General features: G+C 49.6%; 2 protein-coding genes across 10 annotated transcripts; one reads left to right on the forward strand and one right to left on the reverse strand.

Annotated features, from left to right (window-relative positions):
• Positions 1-19: 19 nt before the first annotated feature.
• LOC121587677 (centrosomin) lies at positions 20-22,354 on the reverse strand. 9 transcript variants are annotated; one of them, XM_041904676.1, is made up of 9 exons: positions 19,745-19,952; positions 8,783-9,480; positions 6,337-6,374; positions 5,623-5,888; positions 4,940-5,530; positions 3,908-4,099; positions 3,716-3,760; positions 835-3,040; positions 20-740 (listed from the first exon to the last, which is right to left on the reverse strand). In XM_041904676.1, exons 2-9 carry the CDS (start codon positions 8,863-8,865, stop codon positions 418-420), a joined length of 3,744 nt encoding a protein of 1,247 aa, XP_041760610.1. In that variant the 5' UTR covers positions 8,866-9,480; positions 19,745-19,952; the 3' UTR covers positions 20-417. The 9 variants fall into 9 exon arrangements, with proteins under 9 accessions (XP_041760610.1, XP_041760606.1, XP_041760608.1 ...); XM_041904672.1 differs by having other exon boundaries at positions 6,337-6,377; XM_041904674.1 differs by lacking the exon at positions 19,745-19,952 and adding an exon at positions 19,666-19,735 and having other exon boundaries at positions 6,337-6,377.
• LOC121587678 lies at positions 21,098-21,922 on the forward strand. The gene has a single exon (XM_041904681.1). It carries the CDS (start codon positions 21,158-21,160, stop codon positions 21,839-21,841), a length of 684 nt encoding a protein of 227 aa, XP_041760615.1. The 5' UTR covers positions 21,098-21,157; the 3' UTR covers positions 21,842-21,922.
• Positions 22,355-22,602: the final 248 nt, after the last annotated feature.

Below are 22,602 nucleotides of genomic sequence, written 5' to 3' on the forward strand. Positions count from 1 at the left end.
TGCTCATTATATATATGTACACAATTGTCTGCAAATTCAAACTCTTTCCTTTAAACAGTCCTTGGAAGGGGGTTCTTCCCTTTTACACAGCGGTTTTAAAATGTATACAACGGTCTAACACACACGCACACACCCGATTAGACTGAATCGCAACGGAAATGGAATCTGGAATGAGCTTTTCCCCTCTCCCGGCTGTGTTCAATCCGCCTACTCTGCTGTGTTGTCAGTGTATACACCATTGTGGTTATTTGCTTTCTCTTCGCGCACTCATTTTCCTCTTTCTGACATTATACACACTCACATATATATATATACAAAATTAAATGAAAACACCCCCGCGTTTGTTACAAAACCAAAAAAACCTTTGCATTGGTGTTTTTGTCGTGGTGCCTGCCTGCCAGCCTGTCTACTCAAAGCTCAATGCTCACCAGCGCCATCGTTGCCCGAAGAATCCAGATTGCGCTGCACCGTCTTCAGCACGACGTTCGTCTTGTGGATCTGCTGCTTCACCTCAATCTCCAGCTGCTTCTTCACCTTGTTGGAGGATTTAATTTTGTCGTACGCAACGGCCAGATAGTGGCGCGTTTTGTTGTACCGATGCATCAGATCCCTGTAGTCGACCTCGATCTTGGCACAGTCGTGATGGATCACCGTCGTCTTATCGGCCCCACCACCACCACCTTCCTGCTGTTCGCCGCCCGCCGCCCCCTTGGACGATTCTCCACTGCTCTCCGGTTTGACTGAAGCGAAAATAATGGCGAAAATAATTAGTTTTCTGCGCGGTACGACGGAGGAAACGGAAATGGATCGAAGATAGGCGACAACAACACTTACCTTCCTGGTTCGGATTCAACAGCAAGTTGGACATGGATTTCGTCAGTTCCAGCGTTTTGAGAAGGGGACGCTGCTGCGGCGAGGTCGCAAACTTTAGCTCCACGTTCGAGAGCCGGCCGGGATCACTCTCGATGCCGAGATCGGGCGATGAGTTCTCGAGCTGTCGCCGTACACCGGGCGTAATTTCTTCGTCCGTTCCGGACGCTGATTGGTTGCCGCCGCCGCTGCCGCCGCCGGAACCACGTGGACTGCGTGGATGCTGCTGCTGCTGCTGCGTCCGAATGATAGTCTGCAGCTGCTCGTTCAGTGCGTTCTTCTCCACCTTCAGCTGCTCCAGCTCGTCGTGCGCGAAGCCGAGCTCGGTCTCGAGCTGGCGCTTCTCGTTCAGCGCCTTCGTCCGCTCGATCGCTGCCTTGGACGCCTGCAGCGTCGCCTCGTCGAGGCTCTTCTTCATCGCCGCCGCGCTGCGCTCGCAGTCGGCCAGCTGGCGGCGCAGCTGCTCCTCCGCCTCGGCCATCGTGGACAGGTCGTTGTGCGCATCCTCCAGCCGGTAGTGCAGCTCGTTCAGCTCGCGCACCTTCTCCTGGTGGATGTTTTTGGAGATGTAGTTCTGGGCCAGGGCCGTGTCGAACGATTGCTGCTTCAGCTGCAGCTCGTTGCGGAATGATTCGGTAAGGCTCTGGCGCAGCTCCTCCAGCTGCTGCTGCTCCTTCGCCAGCATGGCGTCCAGTTCGCGCCGGTGCCGCTGCTGCAGCTCGCCGTACTCGGACTGCATCGTTTCCAGCTTCATCATGGCCACGCGCAGATCGACCGCCGCCTGTTCGCGCTCCTTGCGCAGCTTCTCGATCAGCGCATCGCGCTGCCGGATGTCGCCCTCGAGCGCCGCCAGTCGTTGGGCGGCCTGTTCCGCCTGTTCCCTGTACACCGTGGCGTCCCGTTCCCACCGTTCGGACAGTTGGCGCGTTTCGGTCGCTTCCGTTTGCGCTTTGGCGGCCCGGATTCGCTCCCGCTGCAGCTCACTGTCCAGATCGACCAGCTGGCTCTGTACGGTCAGCAGCGTTCCGTTCTTGTCCTGCAGCTCTTTGCTCAGCGTTGCGACCGTCTCCTGCAGCTGCTTCATTTCAGCCACGGTTGCGCTTTTCCGCTGCGAGGAAAGACCGGCAGCAGCCAACAACCCGGGCTCGTTGTCTGAGGTGGAGCTCAGTTCCAGCGCAGCAGCGCCCGACGTTGGCGAGCTTAGTGAGGCCGTCGGACCGCCGGCTGGACCGTTCTTCTGCCGCAGCAGGGCCGAAGAGCTGTCCTCCAACCCGATGCGTGCGAGCGAAACGCCCCGATCCGGTTCGGACCACGCTTCCGAGTCGGAAATCGGCTCGATGGGGACGGACTTGCGCTCCTTGCTTTCGCGGCGCCGGGTTCGCTGTTGATGCTGCTGCAGCTGCTGCTGCTCCATCAGCTCGCCCCGCAATGCTTTGTTCTCTGCACGCAACGTTTCGATCATTTGCTTCGTTTGATTCAGTCCCCCAAACAGAGCACCATGACCGCCGGTCTGAATGGTCTGTCCTTTCACGTTCGACGCGCGGTTTTCCTTGTCATGCTCGTCCACATCGTCGCCGGCACTGCTGTGTTCGCCATGCTCCAGGACGACCGACTGATCCAGATAGCCCGACAGACAGCTCAGCTGCGCCAGACTGTTGTTGATGTTGTTGCCGATGAGCGAAAGCCCCGTCACCGAGATCGACATGTTGAGGCTGCGCGACAAATCCAGGCTGCGATCGACCGCATTGCGGATCGCCTTCCGGCTGTCCGTCGACAGCGACCCAATCAGCTCCTTGTTCCGCAGCAGCGAATCGAGAAAGCCGGCCAACTCCTCCAGCCGGTGCGTCGAGATCGCGCACAGGTCCGCGTACTCTTTGCGCCACTTCTGGGCCTTTTCCGCCTCTTCGCGCGCCTTGATCAGCTCGTCGTTCAGCTGCTTGATGATGATGTTGCGATCGTTGCGATGGTCGCCCGCCCCACCATTGCCGCACAGCTTGTGGATCAGCGTGTCGTTCTTCTGCTGCAGCAGCTTTGCCCGCTGCACCAGCGCGTCGTACTCGGCCTGGCTGACCGGTTTGCGGTCCTGGTCCACGATTTCGGGCACCGCCACACCAGCCAGGGCGCCCGTGGCACCACCGTTCATGCCGTGTTCGGAGTGAAGTGAAATGTTCTGCAAAAGGATCGTCACAAAAAAGGGCAATTAGAATGGGGAAAGCAGTGTTGGTGAAAAATGGAACACAAAATGGTTTTTATTAAACAAAAAAAAAACAAAACACGTGCACACTGCTGTTTATATGGATGGTGCAAAGCTTCATACGCGCGGTCGTGTGCGAGTGTGTGTTCGTGGGTTGTTAAATCACCCTCACATGATCAAATATTTACACCGGATGCGCCCACGCCCGATTCAGCTCCACCACCGACACACAAAGTTTGCTTCTAATAAACATTACTCACAGTCAATTAATATATTAAACGCATTTGGTCAAATAACTTCAGCACGTTTGGCTAAAATCGTTAATAAAAGAAGGAGCATGTATGTGTAAAGGGGACACATCTATCTCGTCGGGACACCGGTGTTAAAGCGCCCCATCATCCTCTAGAATGCCACGAGAGGGATGATTTAACGGCGACTAGCCGGGTTTGGACTAGGTTTTCCACCGCGAACGCTTGCCAACTGTTTAAAAATGCAATGCAATTAATGTACAAAAGAGAGCTACATATTAAAGAACGTTCTGTCCCTTCCCGTTTTCTTCTTTGTTGGTGCGAGCGCAATAAAAATTAATGGGTGCGTGCTGCTGCAGAGCTAGAAAAAAAAATGGTCCAAAAGCGTTAAAAGAGAAAATACCTTTCGGATCGGCGGCTCGCGACCACCGGCGTTCGCTTCTACCGGCTTTTTTTCATGTTTTTATCGTCATTTTGTAGTAAAAAAATCAAAAACACAAAAAAGGAAATGAACGGAAAGATCAACATAAATAGAACACGACGGAATAAATATAAATGGATTAACGTCACACGCGGTCGCTCGCTTTTGTCTTACCGAGTTTCGCTTCAGCTTCTCCAGCTCCTTGTCCTGCTCGGTGATGGTTTTGATCAACTTTTCCACCATTTTGCAGGTCTTGGTGCACTCGAGCGTTTTCTCCTTCAGCTTCGTCTCGGTGTCGTCGAGCACGCACAGCTTCTCCGCCAGCTCGGCCCGAATATCAAAGTTTTGCTTCTTAAGTCGGTCAATCTGTGGAAGAAACACAAAAAAACACACATAAACAAAATGATAAAAATGGTGCAAATTTGGTAAACATTATCTTATATTTCAAAATCCTATTCAGGAAATCGCATTCCAATTGCCAATTTAAACTTTAAATTTAGGCATAGAAAATGACTGCATCGCTTCACAGCTCCGACCGAACTAAACTGCTGGAAAGGTTAAGCTTCTGCAGACACCACTGTACAATGTGGGGCCACTGGTGTGGCAGAGCAGAGTGAACAGTTTCCATCCAACAGGACGATGCTTCCCCTTCCTGCACGAGCCGTGGTTCGATGATAAAGTATTGATTTGCCCATTCGTTAATGACGCGACGGCAGAGCAGTGGGGCGGCAGCGGTGCCAGATTTCGTGAACTTCGTCCTCCTGCCTCCGTCCGATGGAGGACGGGGAGGACAGTAGCTCTGCAGCTCGTCACACGGAAGGCAAACGTCCGGCAGATTGAGCTCGCTTTCGCTGGGGCCTTCTGCTGAACCGTTTGTTGAGCTAACTGATTCGACTGTAAAACACCGAACGCAGCTGCTATCGTGCTGTTCGAGCTGCACTAGTTGCATTGAGGTTGAAGTTTGTGCCACTTCTTGTTCGAACAAGAACTTGATCGAGCGATCCTTTCGCCTCTCAAAGAAGCTTGACGAACGTTCGATGCGGGCAGATTCCTTAGGAAAAGTGTTGGTAAGAAAGTTTTGGTTTAAATTTTCCTACCAATATTCTAACCACTAAATCTCATGAAGCAATAAACAATTGACAAAGTATAGAAACGAATAAACGATTAATCCATTAGCTCAGACGCCAAACGCCACCCACGACTCACCTCAACGTTGCTCTGTGGCTTTTCGCTTTCCTCCCGCAGCTCCGCATTCTCGAACCGCAGCTCGCCCAGCTCCATCTCCAGCTGGCTGATCTTGCTCGCCTTCTCCTCGATGGTGGCCTGCAGCTGTTCCACCTGGCGGGTGAGCTGCTCGTTCCGCTCCTGGCACTGCCGGACGGCGTTCTCCATCTCCAGCACCTTAAGCTTCTCCTGCACGCTCAGCTCGCTGTGCTGCTGCACCGCGTCCAGAAAGTCGAGCAAGCTTTCGCCGACATTGTCCCGCGTCGTCATGCCCTCCTTTCCCTCTTCGGCCATGTGCTGCTGCTGCTGCTGCTGCTGCAGCTCCGGATCGCCCCGCAGGCTGGTGGACAGCTGCAGCTCCCGGTGTTGCTTCTGCAACTCGCCCGCCATCATCTCCAGCGACCGAATTTCGGCCTGATGGTTCTCGATGCGATGGTTCAGATCGTTCACCAGCTCGCGGTGCCTTTCCTCCGCCTTCTTGTGGCTTTCCTCCAGCACCTCCATCGCCTTGACGGCCTGGCACAGCAGATCATGTTTGCTTTGCAGATCCTGTCGTAACGATTCTACCTCGACCTGCGAAAAACAACCAAAGGTTTATGGTGCGTTACAACCGTCACTCATGCATGGAAAATTGCAACCTACACCTCTCCCCACCGCGAACATACCTTAAGATCGATGTTCTGTTTCAGATAGTTCCCATCGCACGACGTGTTGGACGCGGACGATGAGGTTACACCCAGTCCGCCGGGCGTGTCATTGTCGGTGCAGATGCCCGCCTTCTGCTCGAGGAAGTAAATGCGTAGCTTCAGATTGAAGTTTTCCTTGCGCAGGGTGGAAATTTCCTCCTCGTTGTCGCGCAGCGAGCGCACCTGAACCGGCGAACCGTGACCGGTCAGGGCGTTTATCGAGGGCGAACGGAATCCCATCGCATCTGGTAATGAAGAGAGAGAAGGAAAAAAACGTTACGCATTACAGTGCTACCCAATCAAGTACACATTGAACGAAAGGGGAGAAGATTGCATCACTGGACGAAGATGCCGACGCATCCAAAACTATTGTAAACTGCCAACAGAAACACACCAATCAGTCGATATCGGTTAACATTGCTTGAAGGAAGGCGCGATTTATCTTCTCGTTGTCGCACAGGCGTGCATTCACTGGAGATCCAGTCCAATTTTCGTTTGGCCCCTTCCATGCTGGTAGTATCCGTGAGTTCGGTGTAGCAACTTTTTCCATAGTAAACAGCAGTGCGGTACTGCTGGTAAAAATGCACTGCCTACTTAAACGGTGTTCACAGTGCATTGCAAACTTTTTGATTCGAACGTAGCGAGCTGTCATCAAGTGGGTTTGACAAAGTGTTTGACATCAACACTACTTACATGAGTTGTCCATGGTGGCATCCTGGTGTACGCCGGGACTGCTGCAGTAGAAAGAAAATACAAAACAAAAAGGAAACATAAATTTAGAACGTTAATACCGACGGTAGCATAACAGCAGTCTCATAATCAATGTTTTCCAAAACCTGTGAAAAATTGGGCTTTTCTGAAGATTAAAAAACGATTGTACTACTAAATAAATCCCTTCTCTTTCAGCTTCCTACAAACACACCCACCGGAGAGCTGCCAAACCAATCTATTTGACACGATCACGTCGTCGCGAACGTATGGGGGGAGGTTAGTAACACCGATTGGAAAAGATTTATACGCCCTCTCAGGTCAAGACGGGGTCTCCCTGTATCAAATCAATTGTTTCCTGCCCACGGTGTGGAACAACATTAAAACAAAAAAAACGGATTCACATTTTTATGGTCTGATTGATGCTAGCGATCGTTCGTCTTGATCCATTGAATGCAGCCGCCGACAGCCTGAGTGGGTGTAGCACAAACATACATATGCTTCTATAATGCTACCACAGAATCATTCGTGTCTACAACCGGCCGTAAATGATAGTGTGTTATAGCGAGGAGCAGGCAAAGCATACGATTGGGAGCGTCGGATCGGAAACGATCTATTTCTACCCTTAAAAATATTTGGAGCTACATATAATGATTGTGCTCTCCCCATTTGATTGGCCAATTCCATTTCCATCACGCACCCACACGGCCCAACCCGAAGGTGACTCTCGCGTATGATGACCGACCGACCGACTGACTGACTCAGACTGCTCCTCCCAGGGTGGTGGGTGGTGTTTAAACTACAAAATTGCATCACTTTATAACACTTGGGCAGGGGGTACGTTCGTGCTTGTTCCTGTGGGTTATAATCATTCCCCAGGCCAATGGGACCAGCGTTAAGATAAACAACGCTGCCTGCCTGCCGGGCCAATAAACGGAACACACAGATGACTTACATGCCGCCGCCAGACGGGTGTGTGATGTGTGTGTTTGAGAGTTGATGATGATGCTGCTGCTGACCCGGCCGTTGTGTGCTATACTCTTGAACCTAATTAAGATTACCAGCACAGAGCAATGGGAACATTTTTATCATCACTCTCACACACAACTACCCTTTCCTCTCGTCTCTCTAGCTGGTTTGAATTGAGCCAAAAGTGAGTCGCTAATTGTATACCGCGAACTTCCCTGTCTGTTACGCATGGCCGTATTCATTAGGACGCATCATCATTAGAGCAGGCAGTCCCGGCCGTTGCACTTTTCAATGTCGTCGGCTCAGAAGGACGGGCAGGGCCGGATGTTTGATATACTAATCATTCCCGTCTACGATCAGTGATGTTCGTGCATTGATGGGAGAAACTGAGCCGGGAAATCTTACTGCGTTAACTGTGCCATTTTGATGATGCATTGCTCTCTGTTGCCTCTTCCTCTTTCTTTCTTTTTTCTACAGAAATCGGAACGCCGTACACGATCGTTCATCATTTGACAATATGATTTCATTAGCGCACAACTGCAACGCACAAAGCACGGCGAATTGAGTCAATTAGGAGCCTTTTCGGACTTTGGATGAGACCGGTGGCGTCCAGCGGCACGAATGGTTCGCGTTAGCGGTACCATTCGTAGAGCTATGATAGAGTTGTGTTACTGAAATTTTAAGAAAATTATGACCAATTTAATCGTTCTTTAAAAGAGAATGAAAGTTACTTTGAAGAGTAGAATCTCTATCACGGCTTTTGCGAGCAATAATCGCTCAAAGGTCGCCTTGCTCTTGCTACAGTACGTAAGGCAATATTTACATTTGATTAGAACTAATTCCATTTCACTATTAATGCCAAGAGAGGCACACAAACATATGCCCAATAAACGTGCTAAGCTAAGTGATGCTAGTCGTTCCCCGAACCCTGAGTCACTTAACTGCTCGATTTCGGCTTTAGTGACCCTCATACATTTTTAGCATTAGTTTGGGAAGTGTTCCTATTTCCTAAACACGCTTCTCCCATTAAACGATAGTAAAAGTGCGTGCCTTAAGAACATGAGCGCTGCAAAGATTCCGCAATAATGCTTGGGACCTGCTCGGCAGAACCACTACATTCATTCATTCGTCTACTTAACATGCTTATCGGAGCCAGTTTTAAGGTTTTGGTTGAGCAATTTTTGGTTCTGTTTTGGTGCGTACGAGCGTTTTTCGTACGAAGTTTATGCGCTTAGGCCCTTTTCCGTTATCTTAAGTGGTATGGCGGCAAAGATCCACATATGTGCCACATAAAAAGGGATGAATTTTAAGAGCTAATGCAACAGAAAGACTCCCCCCATCGACTTCCAAAACCATTCACATTCGCTGATTTTAGGTCAATTTCCAGCCATACTGCCCCGTCCGTCATCATAACTGGCTTCGTTTGTCGATGATGATCACACTCCCCACCGCCTTCTCTTACCCGAATCCAGTGCCGAACGCTGATCGTCGATTCGGCGTGGAAGCTGCCGTTCGGTTGGGCGTGTATTTGAATATTCCAGACATCGCTGCAGACTATCACTCTATCACACTCGGGGGTTTGTTTTCGCTTTTACTCTTCCTCCCACCGTTGGGCACCTTCTTGTGCTCGCGCGCTTTGGTTTCTGGACACTTTTCTTTGGCACATAAAAAAAAGATACCCCTTCGGGATGTGGGTACCACTTCGGGCACCCGGGTGGCACCTCTAAACACAAGTTTGAATTTGCTTTTCCGGAAGCACCGCTTTCTCGGCTCCCTGCAGATCTTCCAATCCAATCACAGGCACACACAGCATCGGCAACAGTGTCTGTAATGCACCTGTGGAGCTGTTCACCTAAACACAATGCTGCACGCACACACAGCACCAGGCCCAGCGGAGCCGCTAGCAGCCGCGAAGCAGACCACACGTCGTTGCCTTCCCCTGGCAAACCGAGTTTTTAACGATCATTTTCGGCACCATCCGGCGGCAGTGCGTGTGCCGTGGTACCTGGGCAACGTGTTAACTGCTGCGGTGGAAGTCATCGTTCATCGTTTTCAAAGCTGGCTGTTCATTCCACGCAAACTGCAATATTACACACACTCATACTCATACACACACGCCGTACACTTTTCAGTTACACGCAGAACAACACACATAGAAAACTATAAATAGAATAGACCGTTAAAAAATCAGCATATGTATGGCACGTGTGTTTTCATTGAAATTTAGCCGAACCGCGCTATGCGGATGTGACGCGATCGCACTGATCGCATTTCGTATGGGGCGCGCGCTTGGGGCGTTTCGTGGTGGAGGCGCCTGGTGGTGGAGATACTGTGGTGGGCGATTATTTTCTTAACGTAGCACGTGGACGACCGCTCATCAACTTTTAATGAGACGCGTGAGGGGGGGGGGGGGGGGGGGTGGCTGATGGTGGTATTTATTTTTCCTAATGATAAATATCTAATTAACGAACAGTGCAACGGCGAGGGGTGGACATCGACACCACAAATCATAGCTTTTCTTGTAGAGGAAACTCGACATAAATTCGTAACGTTTGATAGATATTAAAAAATTAATAGACGTTTAATAATGAGAAGACACAGTTTTGAGAAAAAAATAAATATTTCTTACTTTAGCAACATTCATGAAACTCTTGATGAAAAAAACAACCCGTTTTTCATTACACTTGACGACAGGATGCAGTGGATTTACAAACATTTCAATCCAATATCCACCTAGCCCGACGGATGATCGTCTAACTCGATCGTTTATTTCCTGCAGATCAGCTGTCATCAGCGCCGGAAATGAAAAGCAAACACACACACCAGCAAAATAAAACCAAATATAGTTCATCTCGCAAAACAACTATTGAAACCAAAAACAACACCGTAGGAAAGCAATAAGGCCCCTCGTTCTTTCATGAATAAAAAGAAGCAATATTATACAAAAAAAAAAAATAATCTGTCTCAAGACAGTGCAAGGAACACGATGAAACCCACAAGCCAAATGCAAACGTCCATATGTCGGAGTCGAAGTCGGTGAACAGAGTCGCGCGGTTTGTTGTTCGCGAACACTACCCAAAGATCATCCTCCTCTGTACCATCACAATATTCCCACCGCCTGCTGAGATGTGAATTTCTGCTCTGTCTCAACCGAACTGAGCCCCATTGCGCCGTCGTCGTCATCGTGGTCATGTTTTGCATGCATGTATAATAAAGCAGCAGCACAGATCAAAACAGCACCAGAACAACCGCAAATCAACAAATCAGAGTGCCAACCCTGCCTTCACTCATCCCTTTTGCTCTAGATGGATGGTTTCATCGAACATCATCACATTTTACCCCGGGACAACGGCTCAACAAGCAACCGCGTGTTTGGAACGCGTAAAAAACATTGTTCGGTGTTGCACCACGCAGGACTATAATAACATCGAAATGTTTAACTAAGCCAGAAGCGGCGACCAGTACACAATGAGGCAGAGGGAGAGAGTGACATATTCAAGGCCTACTACAGTTGCCAGTCAGTAATGAACCGAAAAATGAGCACATATTCTGCACGTGTTGAAATACGGCAAAAGACACATGTTACGCGGTGGGCACGTATGACGTGTATCAGGGAGTTTTCCACCAAACGGCTTAACGGAGATAGTGATGCAAAAGAAAAATTAGGCCAGAAGGGAAATCCCTACCGAAACTTTAATGTGTTTACATTACACACGTGTCGATCAATTAGCTGCAGGACCGAAACACAATCCGTAACTACTGCTGCTACTGCTGCTGCACTTTAACTCACCACTCACCCCGAAAGGAAATAGCAGCACCAAAATCAACAACAGCGAATAATAATGATGGATCTAACACAGTTGCATCTTTCAACACAACGAACTCTGCTAGACGCTGCTGCCCCTTGGTGTGTTCTCACCAGGCATCCATTTGTGCGGCGCAATCAATCCATATTTTCTGACCTTCTAATGCTTCCGGCGTTCAAGGGAAAAGGAGTGAAGGAACTGGACCCATAAACTCACCGGGAGGGATGGTTTTTAGTTGTTTTTTTTTTTTCGATGGAATCAAAATCGACTCTCGTAGATGACGTAGTAGTGGTGGTGTGGTTTTCCTTGGTAGTGGTAACCATAACACCCCTTACAGACCCACGCCACGTACATTCGCTAAAAATCACATTGGTTGCTTTGTTTTCATGCACGCCTTTTAGCGTTGGAAATGATACCGAAATTTTTGCTTTATTGCCACAGAAAAAGCAAAACAAAAAATGCTTCCCAGTGGAAAACACATTGAATCATTTCCCGTCTCAAACCAATGCTTTACCTTCGTCTTTGTTGTTCGGGGTGGGAGGAAGGGGAAGGGGCCGTACTGTTCGCCACAGCTACGCCGCCACCGCCATTCCGTCGTTTATTTTCGGGTTTCAATGTTTTTACCAAGCGTACATTGGCTCTCGGTGCGTCGATTGAACATTGGACCCCGCCGGGGGCATACTCAACCCGAGCGATGCAACGACTGGTACTACTACACTGCTGTCCCGCTGTTTCCTCTTCTGCTTGATGCCACCGCACGGCAAAATAGTAACACACACACAAAAAAAAAACTTCAAACGCCAAGACAAACAACAAGAAGTTTGAGTTAGAAATCAAGCTGCTTCGGGTTTGTGTTGTACAACACGGTAAACCAGTTCACCAACCAGCACGCCGTCGTACCGTTGACTAGCAGACGATACCGTGCGGGAAGCGTTAGAACTGGGTCACAAACGGTACGCGAAGGATCTCAATGCGGCACACCGAGAGCCCCCGTCTTCAAAGCAGCGGGTGAGTTACCTGTATGTTTTCGTGGTCTTCGTCGTCGCCAGCAGGAATACTAACTGGCACGAAGAGCCCACAAACCCCGTCCCGTCGAAGGATGTCCGCGCGTGCCATGAGCACTCGCTGTGCGGGCGGTGCGGTGGAATTTGTTTACAGGTTGCACCAAAGCCATGGCAACCCGACTGGCCGACGAGCCAGCAGTCGGTTACGATGTTGGCTCCACTATGGGTGTGTTTTCATGTATGCCCCCCCCCCCCCCCTTGAGAGCATGAGAGGTTAACATTCGTAAACATTCGTATTTAGCTTTTAATGCCGAAAGATTTGTCCCTGTGTCGCTGTGTGTCCAACGGGAACTAATCCAGCATTCAGATTGAATGCTGCTCCCGTGCGTCACTCCCATTCGACCTTGCACGAGTCACACGCGCCAAATGGAGAAGTTATTGATCCCGAATTCAATTAGTCAGATTTGCTGCTGCGCTCCGGGGCTTGCTGTTGTTGTTGTTGTTGCTTTTGCGGTGGCCTTTCGGGCGATCGGTCGATGCCGACCCGTTGAAGGTTATGGCATTTCAATGGTCCGAAAATAGCATCCGTTACGATGCTGCTGCTGGTAGTAGGGTGATGCAGTGCGAGCAAATTGAACAACTTTGCCGGCGACTGCCAAAAAGAAATATGGCCAATATTGGCATTACACAAATTATCCTGCTCGCGTTGAGTATGATATGCAATCATTGATTAAGTTTTGCATCTGATTAAGATCGCAATAAACGACAAAAAATGTGCTTAAATATTCAATAAAATTGATATTCAAGAAGAATCTCATTAGAATCTAATTGGAATGCTCAACCAGACGCTAGACGCATTGGCTAGTCGCCGTTTTTAGTACAACTCAATGTCTAGACAGGTCTTGAGTTGTCTGCCTCTACCACACGCCGGGCACTTGCTCTGTCTCGAATCTCTGCGGTTGTAGTAAACAAAATGCAATTTATTGAAAATCGTACATTCGCTTTGACCATCGCAGACAAACAGCGGCACATAACACAACTAAACCGGTTGAAATGTTTACAAGCATTCGCACGAGAGTGATCTTCTTGGTTTGCCGCGCCATGGTGGAGTGCTCTCATCGCTACCGTGATACCCACCCTTTCGGCAGACACTATACACCTAGTAGTGGCTCTGACCTATCTACCGACATGCGGTAATTCCTCACCCGAAAAAACACACACAACCCCTTATACACCCTGGTGCAAGAGTGTGGCCGTAGTTGAAAACGTGACGCGACGCATTGCTTAAAACTACGCCACGGCACGGCGACACGTTGGCGTGAGAACTTTGAAACATACTTGTGTGCTGAACTATTTATTCCCTTTGGCACAGCAGATCAGGGTGCCGCCGGTGGGGGACTGGCGGGGTATGGGGGGTGTTAGTATCCGCCTTCGAGAAATGTCTATGGCACCGGTGCTTTGTAGGTTGGCCCTTGGCAGGGGGTAAACGTGTGCGATTAATGGGTTGATTTGATGCTCCAATATTCAGCAGATGTAAAAAAAACCTCTCCAATTAGGATCGTGGGCGATCGTCGACTGCCAACTTTGTCACCTCTATCGTGAACTCGATTAGCACCACATGGGCAAGCAATGGATAATTCAAACGACACTAACAGTGTGTGTAAAAGGCGTACGCGTGTTTGTTCTGTTGTTAATTTACTTAAATGCGCGCAAGCACATACTGCTCCAACACGATTTGCATATTTCCTCTTCATCCGAGCGCTGTGTGACCATAACGTTTGCCATAAAAACTTCGTTGTTCTTCAAGGGGGAGCGCTGCGATCAATGAATGCACAGACATATCGAGCGAGGTGAGGCGAGGCGTAATTCAATGGGGAAATAACTGGGACCCACGTGGGTGTGCGATGCGCAGAAGTGGGCGCAGCAAAGCTTGACGCAGTGTAGCAATTGAGGGGGGCCTGGCAGCACGGCATTACGCGCGCAGCAGTCCGGCCGAACAACACAATTAGCATTCAATCGAATGCTACACCTTACTGTGAGGTGGGTGCATGTGTGTGTGTGTGTGTGTGCCTGCGTGATCAAACAAAACTGTCCACCGGCGTGTGTTCCAGTGACTTCGATTCAATTTTGCATCCGCACGCGAGATTAGCGTGCCACGTGTGCAGCGATCCACGCAGTCCAGCAGGCAGGCCGAGTGCGCAGGGGATGATAGATTACGCAACACGTGTTCGAGCGATCGTGTCGTTCGTGCCAAGAATTTCTTCAAAGAGACCGACAGAGTTTTTCGTGCCTGTGGCTGTGTGTGTGTCTCGATCTTCTTGAAGATGGTTCTTTGCTGGTGACTGTTTCCCTGTTGCTGTAATGGAGAGGAAGATACGTTAGCGATGGATACTGCCGTGGCGTGTACTTAGGACTACACGAGACATAGGTTCCTCTCCGCGCCCGGTACTGCAAGGGGTACTGTAAGATCTCGTTAACTTCAAGTGTAGTATATTCTGACCATCGGAACACCCGGGGGAGTACCCGGGGATGATAGTAGAAGACCCCAGCACCCCGACACGCAAGCTACGCAATGCTAGGTGAGGTCGTGGATGCGCGCGAGCACACCACACCAACCGGCCCCGGTGAAGGTAGATCTCGTCGTGCACTACCAAAAACTCAAACACACCCGGCACGGCACTGACGGATCGGGAGGATCGGGAGAGGAAGTTGTGTGATGATTTAATTTTAGACATCTCGCACCGAATATCTTGCGTCCACGCAGCACAGACTTCCACACTCGCGTCGTAACCAGAACAGATCGCTGTGTGATCGCGTTAGCCGTAACCAGCCTGGCCGTGTGCGTTGGAAAAATGCAATAAACAGCTCATTCAATGTGGAGTTTTTCGATTCAATGGTACGCATACAGGGGGATGGGGAGAGGGAGGGGGGACTACTTTTCCTTCGAGATTCCTTGAGAAGTCGTCACCGTGTGTACCACACGACCACCCCACACGGGAGAGAGAGATTGAAACACCCAAACACGCGCGCTACACACACACTATCGGATAGGTGCAAATCCCACTAAATTCCAGAAGGGAGTGATCTAGAGCGAAGATCGCGCGTCACGCGTACGATTGGGATGGATGAGAAGGTTTTATCTTTCAGCGGCTACGAATTTTAAGGCTAATGCGTGATGCATTCTGGTAGAGAGTTTGGAGGGTGGAAGTTGCATGGGAAAATGGGAATACGCTCGGATGGCGCACATGGCAAAGAAATGTTAAGTGCATCATCCAAATTTATCGCCACTATGTGTGAGCCGTGGCGACGTCTACCCCCTCCTCCAAAGCAGAGAGAGAGAGCGAACAGTTTGATTTAAGCGTACAGAGGAGTAGCGCGAAGATCCATGCATTCTACGCAGAATGTTCCAAAACAAATCCTTGGTTTCAGATTTACGGCAAACTAAACCCCAAAAGTGACATTCTGGTGCAGCGGCTTTGGGCTCTGATAATTTGTTTTTGATGTTTTGATAATAGATCCGAAGGACGGGGTCTTTTGTTTAGAAACGGATATGGGGAGGGGCTGTGGTGTGCTATAAATATCGCTTCCAGCGAGTGAAGGAAGATGATCATCATCATCATCATGCTGCTGTGTTTACATTAACTTTTATGGAACGTAGCGCGCGCGGGTGTGCAATATTTCCAAGGTGCAGCTGTGCACGAAGGCTAAAGCAATTCCCAACCGGAGAATGTTCCGAAAATATAACCCTGAGACGGCGAGGTTTGAAATACTGCATACAGGGGGACGGGGGAGAAGTTCTTCCGATACCAGTTTCGCTCCTTTGGGACGTTCGCTAGAGACAATTTAATCTAAATTCTTCGGGAACTATCAACAACGATCTACGCGAGACGTTACCCACGTGGTGGCTTTCATCTCAGAATGTAGCAGTTGTGTGTATAATTTATACTTTGTTGTGATTGGCATTCCGGCAACCCATAGACACTCTCCCGTCTCCCGGCGTTGCAAACGGAGCCGATATATCCGTTGCTACACGGGCGGTGTCGATGGACTCCCACATCGTGTCGTGGGGTGATCGTTCGGAGCGCACAATAGATCACACTTTCGGTGGATAGGCAGGCCCCAGGAAGTGAGGCAACATCTCGAACAAACGACGACGACCATGGTGGCGATATGACAGGGCTTCCTCCCCTTCCATTCTTGTTCGCTCCGGTCCGGCCGGCTTGGAGGCGTACCAGAAGCGCCGACCGGCAGCACACCACCACGGTATGGCGTTGTTATTTTTAAAAGATTGTTTCCTCTTGGTCTTCAAAAAAAAACTGCCCCACACTGTCGATCAAAACCTCATCCTCGCTCTTCCTAACTGACGATGGCGGAGGGTTATTGGTTGCGTGTTTTTTTTTCGTCTCTTCCTGATGTGATGCGGGTGAGTATGTGCTTGAGCACCAGCAACTTGTGGGCCATATATATCCTCCGTATATAGAGGGTGGGGGGGACAGAGAATTTGAAGATCCGAAGCTCTCCAAGCATTATTCTTCTCACTTTTTCCCTGGAAACTCTTACGCCAGCAGCACACCACTTTCCACCACGATGAGGGCCTGTGATGCGTGTGTGGCGTGCCGGTGTCATTGGATATGTAGTTTCCTGTCACCGGGGTAGCAGGTAAGCGGGCGCGGGCACACGAAAGGGAAAGCCAACAGGACCGCACACCGAAAATACGCCACGATTTCGGTTCGGAAGATCGCACGAGGATCGTTGAAGTGTGCCTTGGAGCTCGAGCAGCAACGGTACATTTATCCGTCGAATGGCGCGCTTCGTCGTGCCCGGGCTGGTGTTTTCGTTGGTACGTGTCTCAGAAAGGTTCTAATTAAATCACGGCAAATTAATTGCCACGACTCGGTGCATCCAAGGGTGCTCGTACAGTAGGTCGTTTGCACCGTATAAGGGATCTTAGAGGACTCACTTTGGAATATAGAAAAGAGTTACGCGTTGTTAGCCCCGAGCAGTACCCGCGGAGGCATGATGCATGCGAATAGGAATAGATTGTTGCATCTGTCAATGTTCTTTTACAAGCAACTCCAACAACACAGTCCATTATAAACGCTTAAATATTTATAATACCTCCCGATACTTCCCCGCCTTCCAAACGTCTGGATGTGCAAAAATTTTAGCTCATCATACCAAAAATAGAACTTATCGGAACGATCGCCGAGCTCCAAAACTGCCGGGCATGGTCCCCCGCCCCCATGTGAGGGTCATCTGTTATGGCGTGTTCCTCCAACCATCCCCCCAAGCACACACACACACACACAGCAAACTGTTCCACATTTTCCACCATAGAAAGGAAAACCTTGACCACCAACAAAACACGATGCGCCGCACTCTGGCACCAAAACTCCCCCAGCATCCCACCCCACGGCCACCATTATACACCAACTCCAAGGTTTATGGTCCCTATTCTTCGGCATCGCACAGTACAAGCATTGGTTTTGGGTCGTGCCTGTGTCCTAAATGCGTTTCGAGCACGTACACAAACCGATAGGGCGATCAATCGGAGGCAAAGGTACAACGGGTAGAGGGTAAAAACAGCACCGGGTAAGGGATTCGCCTTTAGGAATAGGATTTACTGCAAGAGCAAATACACATCTAGCCGCGCTCTCAACGGCTCACCACCAACCATCGATGACTCATCAATAAACACGCCGCACGCGTGTGTGTGTGTGTGTGTGTGTGTGTGTGTTTGCGACCGTTGTTTGGCAGAACACCGTTTTAGCTACGCACTCATGGCATGCTCGAGAACGAGGCCGTGATCTGATCAGACCGCACCCTCCGTTACCACCAGCAGGTTGTGCATTTGCAGGCGATTGGCACTTTATCTGCAATCTTAGCAAGCACTTTCTTCGCCCAAAGATAAGCAATACAGGCGCACTGACACGATTGTTGCAGATAGGTTTCTTTATCTTTGTGGACACGACACGACGACGAGAGCAGAATGCAAATTACGACGCACTTGTGGGGAATAATAACGCGACTGAACCCTTCCGAAGAGAGGACCGTTAATCCATTAGCGTTTGTGCGACCACGAGGTAGATGAATTTGATGAAACTGCAACTTAAGATAGCCGAAGGCGCTGAATGTATGTATCAGTTTATTTGCTCAACTTCACAAACACACACACAAACTCTGTTTTTTATTTGATATTTGCACAAACAAGCAGTTCCGTTTTGGGGAAAGCACAGATAAAATTTGCTACACATTGAAGAACCAACACGGTGACTGTGTTTTTGTTTACAGTTCAACGCGTTCATACTGTAGGTCTCCTCATCCAAAACTGAGGCGTGATTTTTATATGAATTTTGAACTTTATAAATCACTCACACCGCCAGTTTAGTGGTTTAATGAGAGGCGAACACTACACGCTTACTCCAAGCACGTTTCATTTGTTTCTGCGTCGTAATAATTGTGCCAGAATACACTTTTTTAATTAGTTTCGCGTGTCCACTACCCTACTGTCCATCTGCCGAGAGGCAGCCGTGGGGGAAGAGGTGACGTATCCGGAGGGAAGCAAAAAGAAAAGACACGGCCATACTGTCATGTATGCATGGGACACGTTGTGGGACGAGAAAACGGTTTCCCACCCAACGGTTTCTACGATCTGCGCATGATCGGTGCATGCTGACCGCGGGGTGATTTCGAAGAGAAAGAGAGAGAGTGAGCGAGAGAGAAGTAGATATTGTTGTTCACTCCTCATCATCCCGAGGAAAGACGTTCCGCGAGAGCAATCAGGCAGGCCGCCAGCATCCTGGCTGCGCTTCCCCTTTTGTCCACCATCCCCCTTTCCGTACGTACTAATTCCATCACCAACACATGGGCAATCACAAAAAAGGGGGCAACAATTGGATAAGCGCTTGACGGGCGTTGGGTTTTTAGCGAGAGTTTTTACACTTTATTAAATTTACACTAGGGATTTTTGTAAACAGCCGTACATAAGAGCTGATCAGTTTTTGCACTGTGGACGGACTATGTTCTGTCTTTGATTTGATTCATTTTCAAGAAATCGGACCACCCTTCGCTTCACAGTACAATAAACCCCATTGAAGATTCTAAAGAGGCTGTGGCAAGCATTCAACAGAAGCGTGTTCGCACACACAGCGTTGGCCATGATTGATGGACATTATCGTCCAACGCACACTACGCTACACACCACATGGAGCATACTTTTTTTTCTCGCTCTCACAGTGACAAGTTAAGGGAGCGACGATAAAAAAGGGGAAGTTATCTAATTTCACAATCAAAAAACCACCAACAACCCCCATTTCTCCACCACCAACACACCCATTCATTCGGTCCGTGTCCCGCACACAGACAGATTTCCGCCTGATTGACCACAACAATGACCGTTTGTTATTTTCATCTTGCCGTGTTCACATAACATAGAACGGAAACGCATCGAACGCCTTTCTGTGTGTGTTATTGAACTTCCGAAAAGCGCCACCAAAAACACCACAAAAGTATACTTTATCACTAAACTAGCACACCGAAAGGAACGAAAAAACGCGGCGATAGCTTGCAACCGATCAGCACCGATACGTTAGAAATTTTACAAGCACAACCAACCCGAACATTGAACCGAAATTGTGCGAAAGCGTGGGTCCGACGGACGATACTGGAGGTAGGGTTGCGTTCACGGGGTAAAACTGAGCGCGTGTTCCCGCAACCACGCGCGCACGCTTGCGATCCGTACTTCAGAGATTTCACGTGAATACTAAAATCAACGGGCAAACGACGTTTGCACGAGCCAGCATCGCTGCCGCCGACGTTGTCTCGAATGGCGTGCGTGTATTGGAATGACCGGGATAGATAAACCGTGTGTGTTTGTGTGCACGCTCGTACCGCCAGCAGAGAGAAGACGGGCGCGAGACAAATCCGACGACGCTCCCTGAACTACCGCACGAAACACTACCACCAATACTGCCACACACACACACACCGCCCGTGGAAGGAACAAACGCCGTTCCTGTGGCGTCGTTGTGCGGTGACCTATGCACGTTGTCGCTCCGCTTGCACGATGCACAGCACGACGGGAACATGCCGCTCGCAGCGCTCTCTCTCTCACCAATGCGAAGACGGCAAAGATGATGCTCCCGTAGCATAAAAAAACGGTGCTCAATGTGCAGCGGGAAAGAGCTGTGTCTTTTAGGGGCCCATCAAGGGCTACGCTGCAAACGGACGGCAGCGCGCGTGCAATGACGCGGTTCAAATGTGCAACAGCTGTGATCGAGCGTGTCAAAGGGAGAAGGGAAAAAGGGCGAATCGAGCGCGCACACACACATATACGCATACCTTCGTAGCGAGTACAGTCCCAAAACATTTGGGTTTGGGCTGGAGAAAATGAAGCAGAGGCCGGTGAAGCAGCAGATAAACATGTGCTGGATCGGATCGGATTGTGTTTGTGTGTGAGAGAGAGAGAGACCCCGTCAGCATAACTAGCACGTGGGTAATCGGATGCGCCCTGCGATCTATCAGCCGGCTGCCGGGCGCGATTCAGGTCGATAGGGCTGCTGCACTCTCGGAGATGGAACGGAAAAACCTCGAGAGCGGCAAAGGAAAAGGATCCTTGATGCTTTGTGTTTGGGAACGCCGTCCCAGGTAGCAGAAGGAAACAGGAAGCTCGCCGCCTTTAGAAATGCGTTTCCTTTGCACAACAGATGTTTTTCCTTCTTCTTGTCTCTTGGCCGCTGATTAGACTATTTTGTACACCATTTTACGCATATGGTGGACATGTGATGAACATCCGTTGTGTTGTTTAATGGAATTCACAAGGTCGAATCACTTACATTTTGTAACCATTTTGAATTGTATGTACATAATAAAGGTAAAACTAACTGATTTTCCAATTTTCCACAACAATTCCCATCGCCAAGCACGGCCTACTGAGCGAAAGTGGAGTTGCTCAGTTTAAAAGCACAACATAGCTACACAGGCGTCCCGCGCTAAACCTGTCAATGCTATCGTCGGCTAGGGGAAGAGATGAGCAGTTTGAGAGTAAAGTGTGTCTTCTGCGGATTGATAATCGATTGCCAGCGCGAAGACACGGCCAAGCTGCTGGCACACCTGCGGAACGAACATTCGGAGATGAGCAATCATAAACCGACGGCAGTTACCACGTCAAACCGCTCGAAAGCACATCCAGCGCAGCCGGCAGGAAAGGCGGAGCTGGACGAAGGCAGCGATGCGTCGTTTGCTGAAGGCATTTCCGAATCGGAAGAGCTACTGCACCGGGAGCGAGTTGGAACAGGAACGTCAAGCGATACTTCCAGCAAGAGCAGCAGTTCGGAAGATGCAGAAACTATTCCACCGAACCGTAGTACACGGCCCTTGCATGTTTCGCTCGAGTCGCAGCGCTCGGTACTGTACCAAACATCGCTCAGCTGCTGGCGCCCGGGAGGCAGACCCGTCTGCTGCCCGGATTGTGGCGCACATCAGGTACCGATCGTTCGGTCGCACGCAACCGGGGTAACCTGGTCGTCGACGGTCGCTTCCTGCTTTCTCTTCTGCTGGCCGCTGTGCTGTTTGTCGTGGTTTTTCTCCGAACCGGTCAGCGAATATCTGCACTGTGCCCGGTGCGATCAGCTGTTGGCGAAGCACGACATCAAAGCGGAACGTGTCTCGCCCAACTATGCAATGCTTGACCGCGTTGAAGATCAATTGTAATCGAGCGAAATGAAGGGCTACTGCGCGAGGGACTGGGAAACATTCGTCGTGTAATAAACAGTGCATTGTAAAGAGAGTTTACTCACGTTTGTTCGGCGAAGCTGGCCAAGCATTCCTTCACTTGGCTGAGCTGACTTTCGTCCAGCGAGGTGCTGAGCTTCGGTGCACCGGTGCTCATCTTGCGTGCCTTGTCGGTGGATGATGGGTCGAAACACACACTGTTCACGAAACGGCCAGCAGCACTACCCACCGGGCGGCAGACGAAAATGGGATGCTTTGCGTAAAACAACCGCCTCACCTCACAAGCGCACGGTGGTTATGCGACAGTACGAAAATAACACTACCCTTTTTTTAAAATGCCGAACACTACTGCTCGCGGGCGTACCGAGCTAGATTGGTGTCGTTTGTGTCTCGTTCTACAAAACTTGGCACAGAAATCACTTTACACAAAACACGAATTACAGCAACAATGATGAAACAGACAGAATGGCGGACTTGCCGTTGTTGTTTGAAAAAATTCGGCTTCTGTTTGACGTTCGCGCTTTGTTGATTTGTTGCGCACAGTAGGTGATTGAGGCGGAAGCTATTGGTCAAATTTTGATCGAATTTTAAATTCTTAAATGTATTTAGGTGTTCCAGGAAAGTAAGTTTCCGAGATGTGAAAAAGAAAGCAAAACATTTGTTTGAATTATGGTCAAGCAACCAACAAATTATTTATCGCAATTGAACTGTATTTTGGTAGCATAAATTTTGCCTGAAAT

This window comes from Anopheles merus, chromosome 2R (assembly GCF_017562075.2).
Source record: "Anopheles merus strain MAF chromosome 2R, AmerM5.1, whole genome shotgun sequence".
NCBI lineage: Eukaryota > Metazoa > Arthropoda > Insecta > Diptera > Culicidae > Anopheles > Anopheles merus.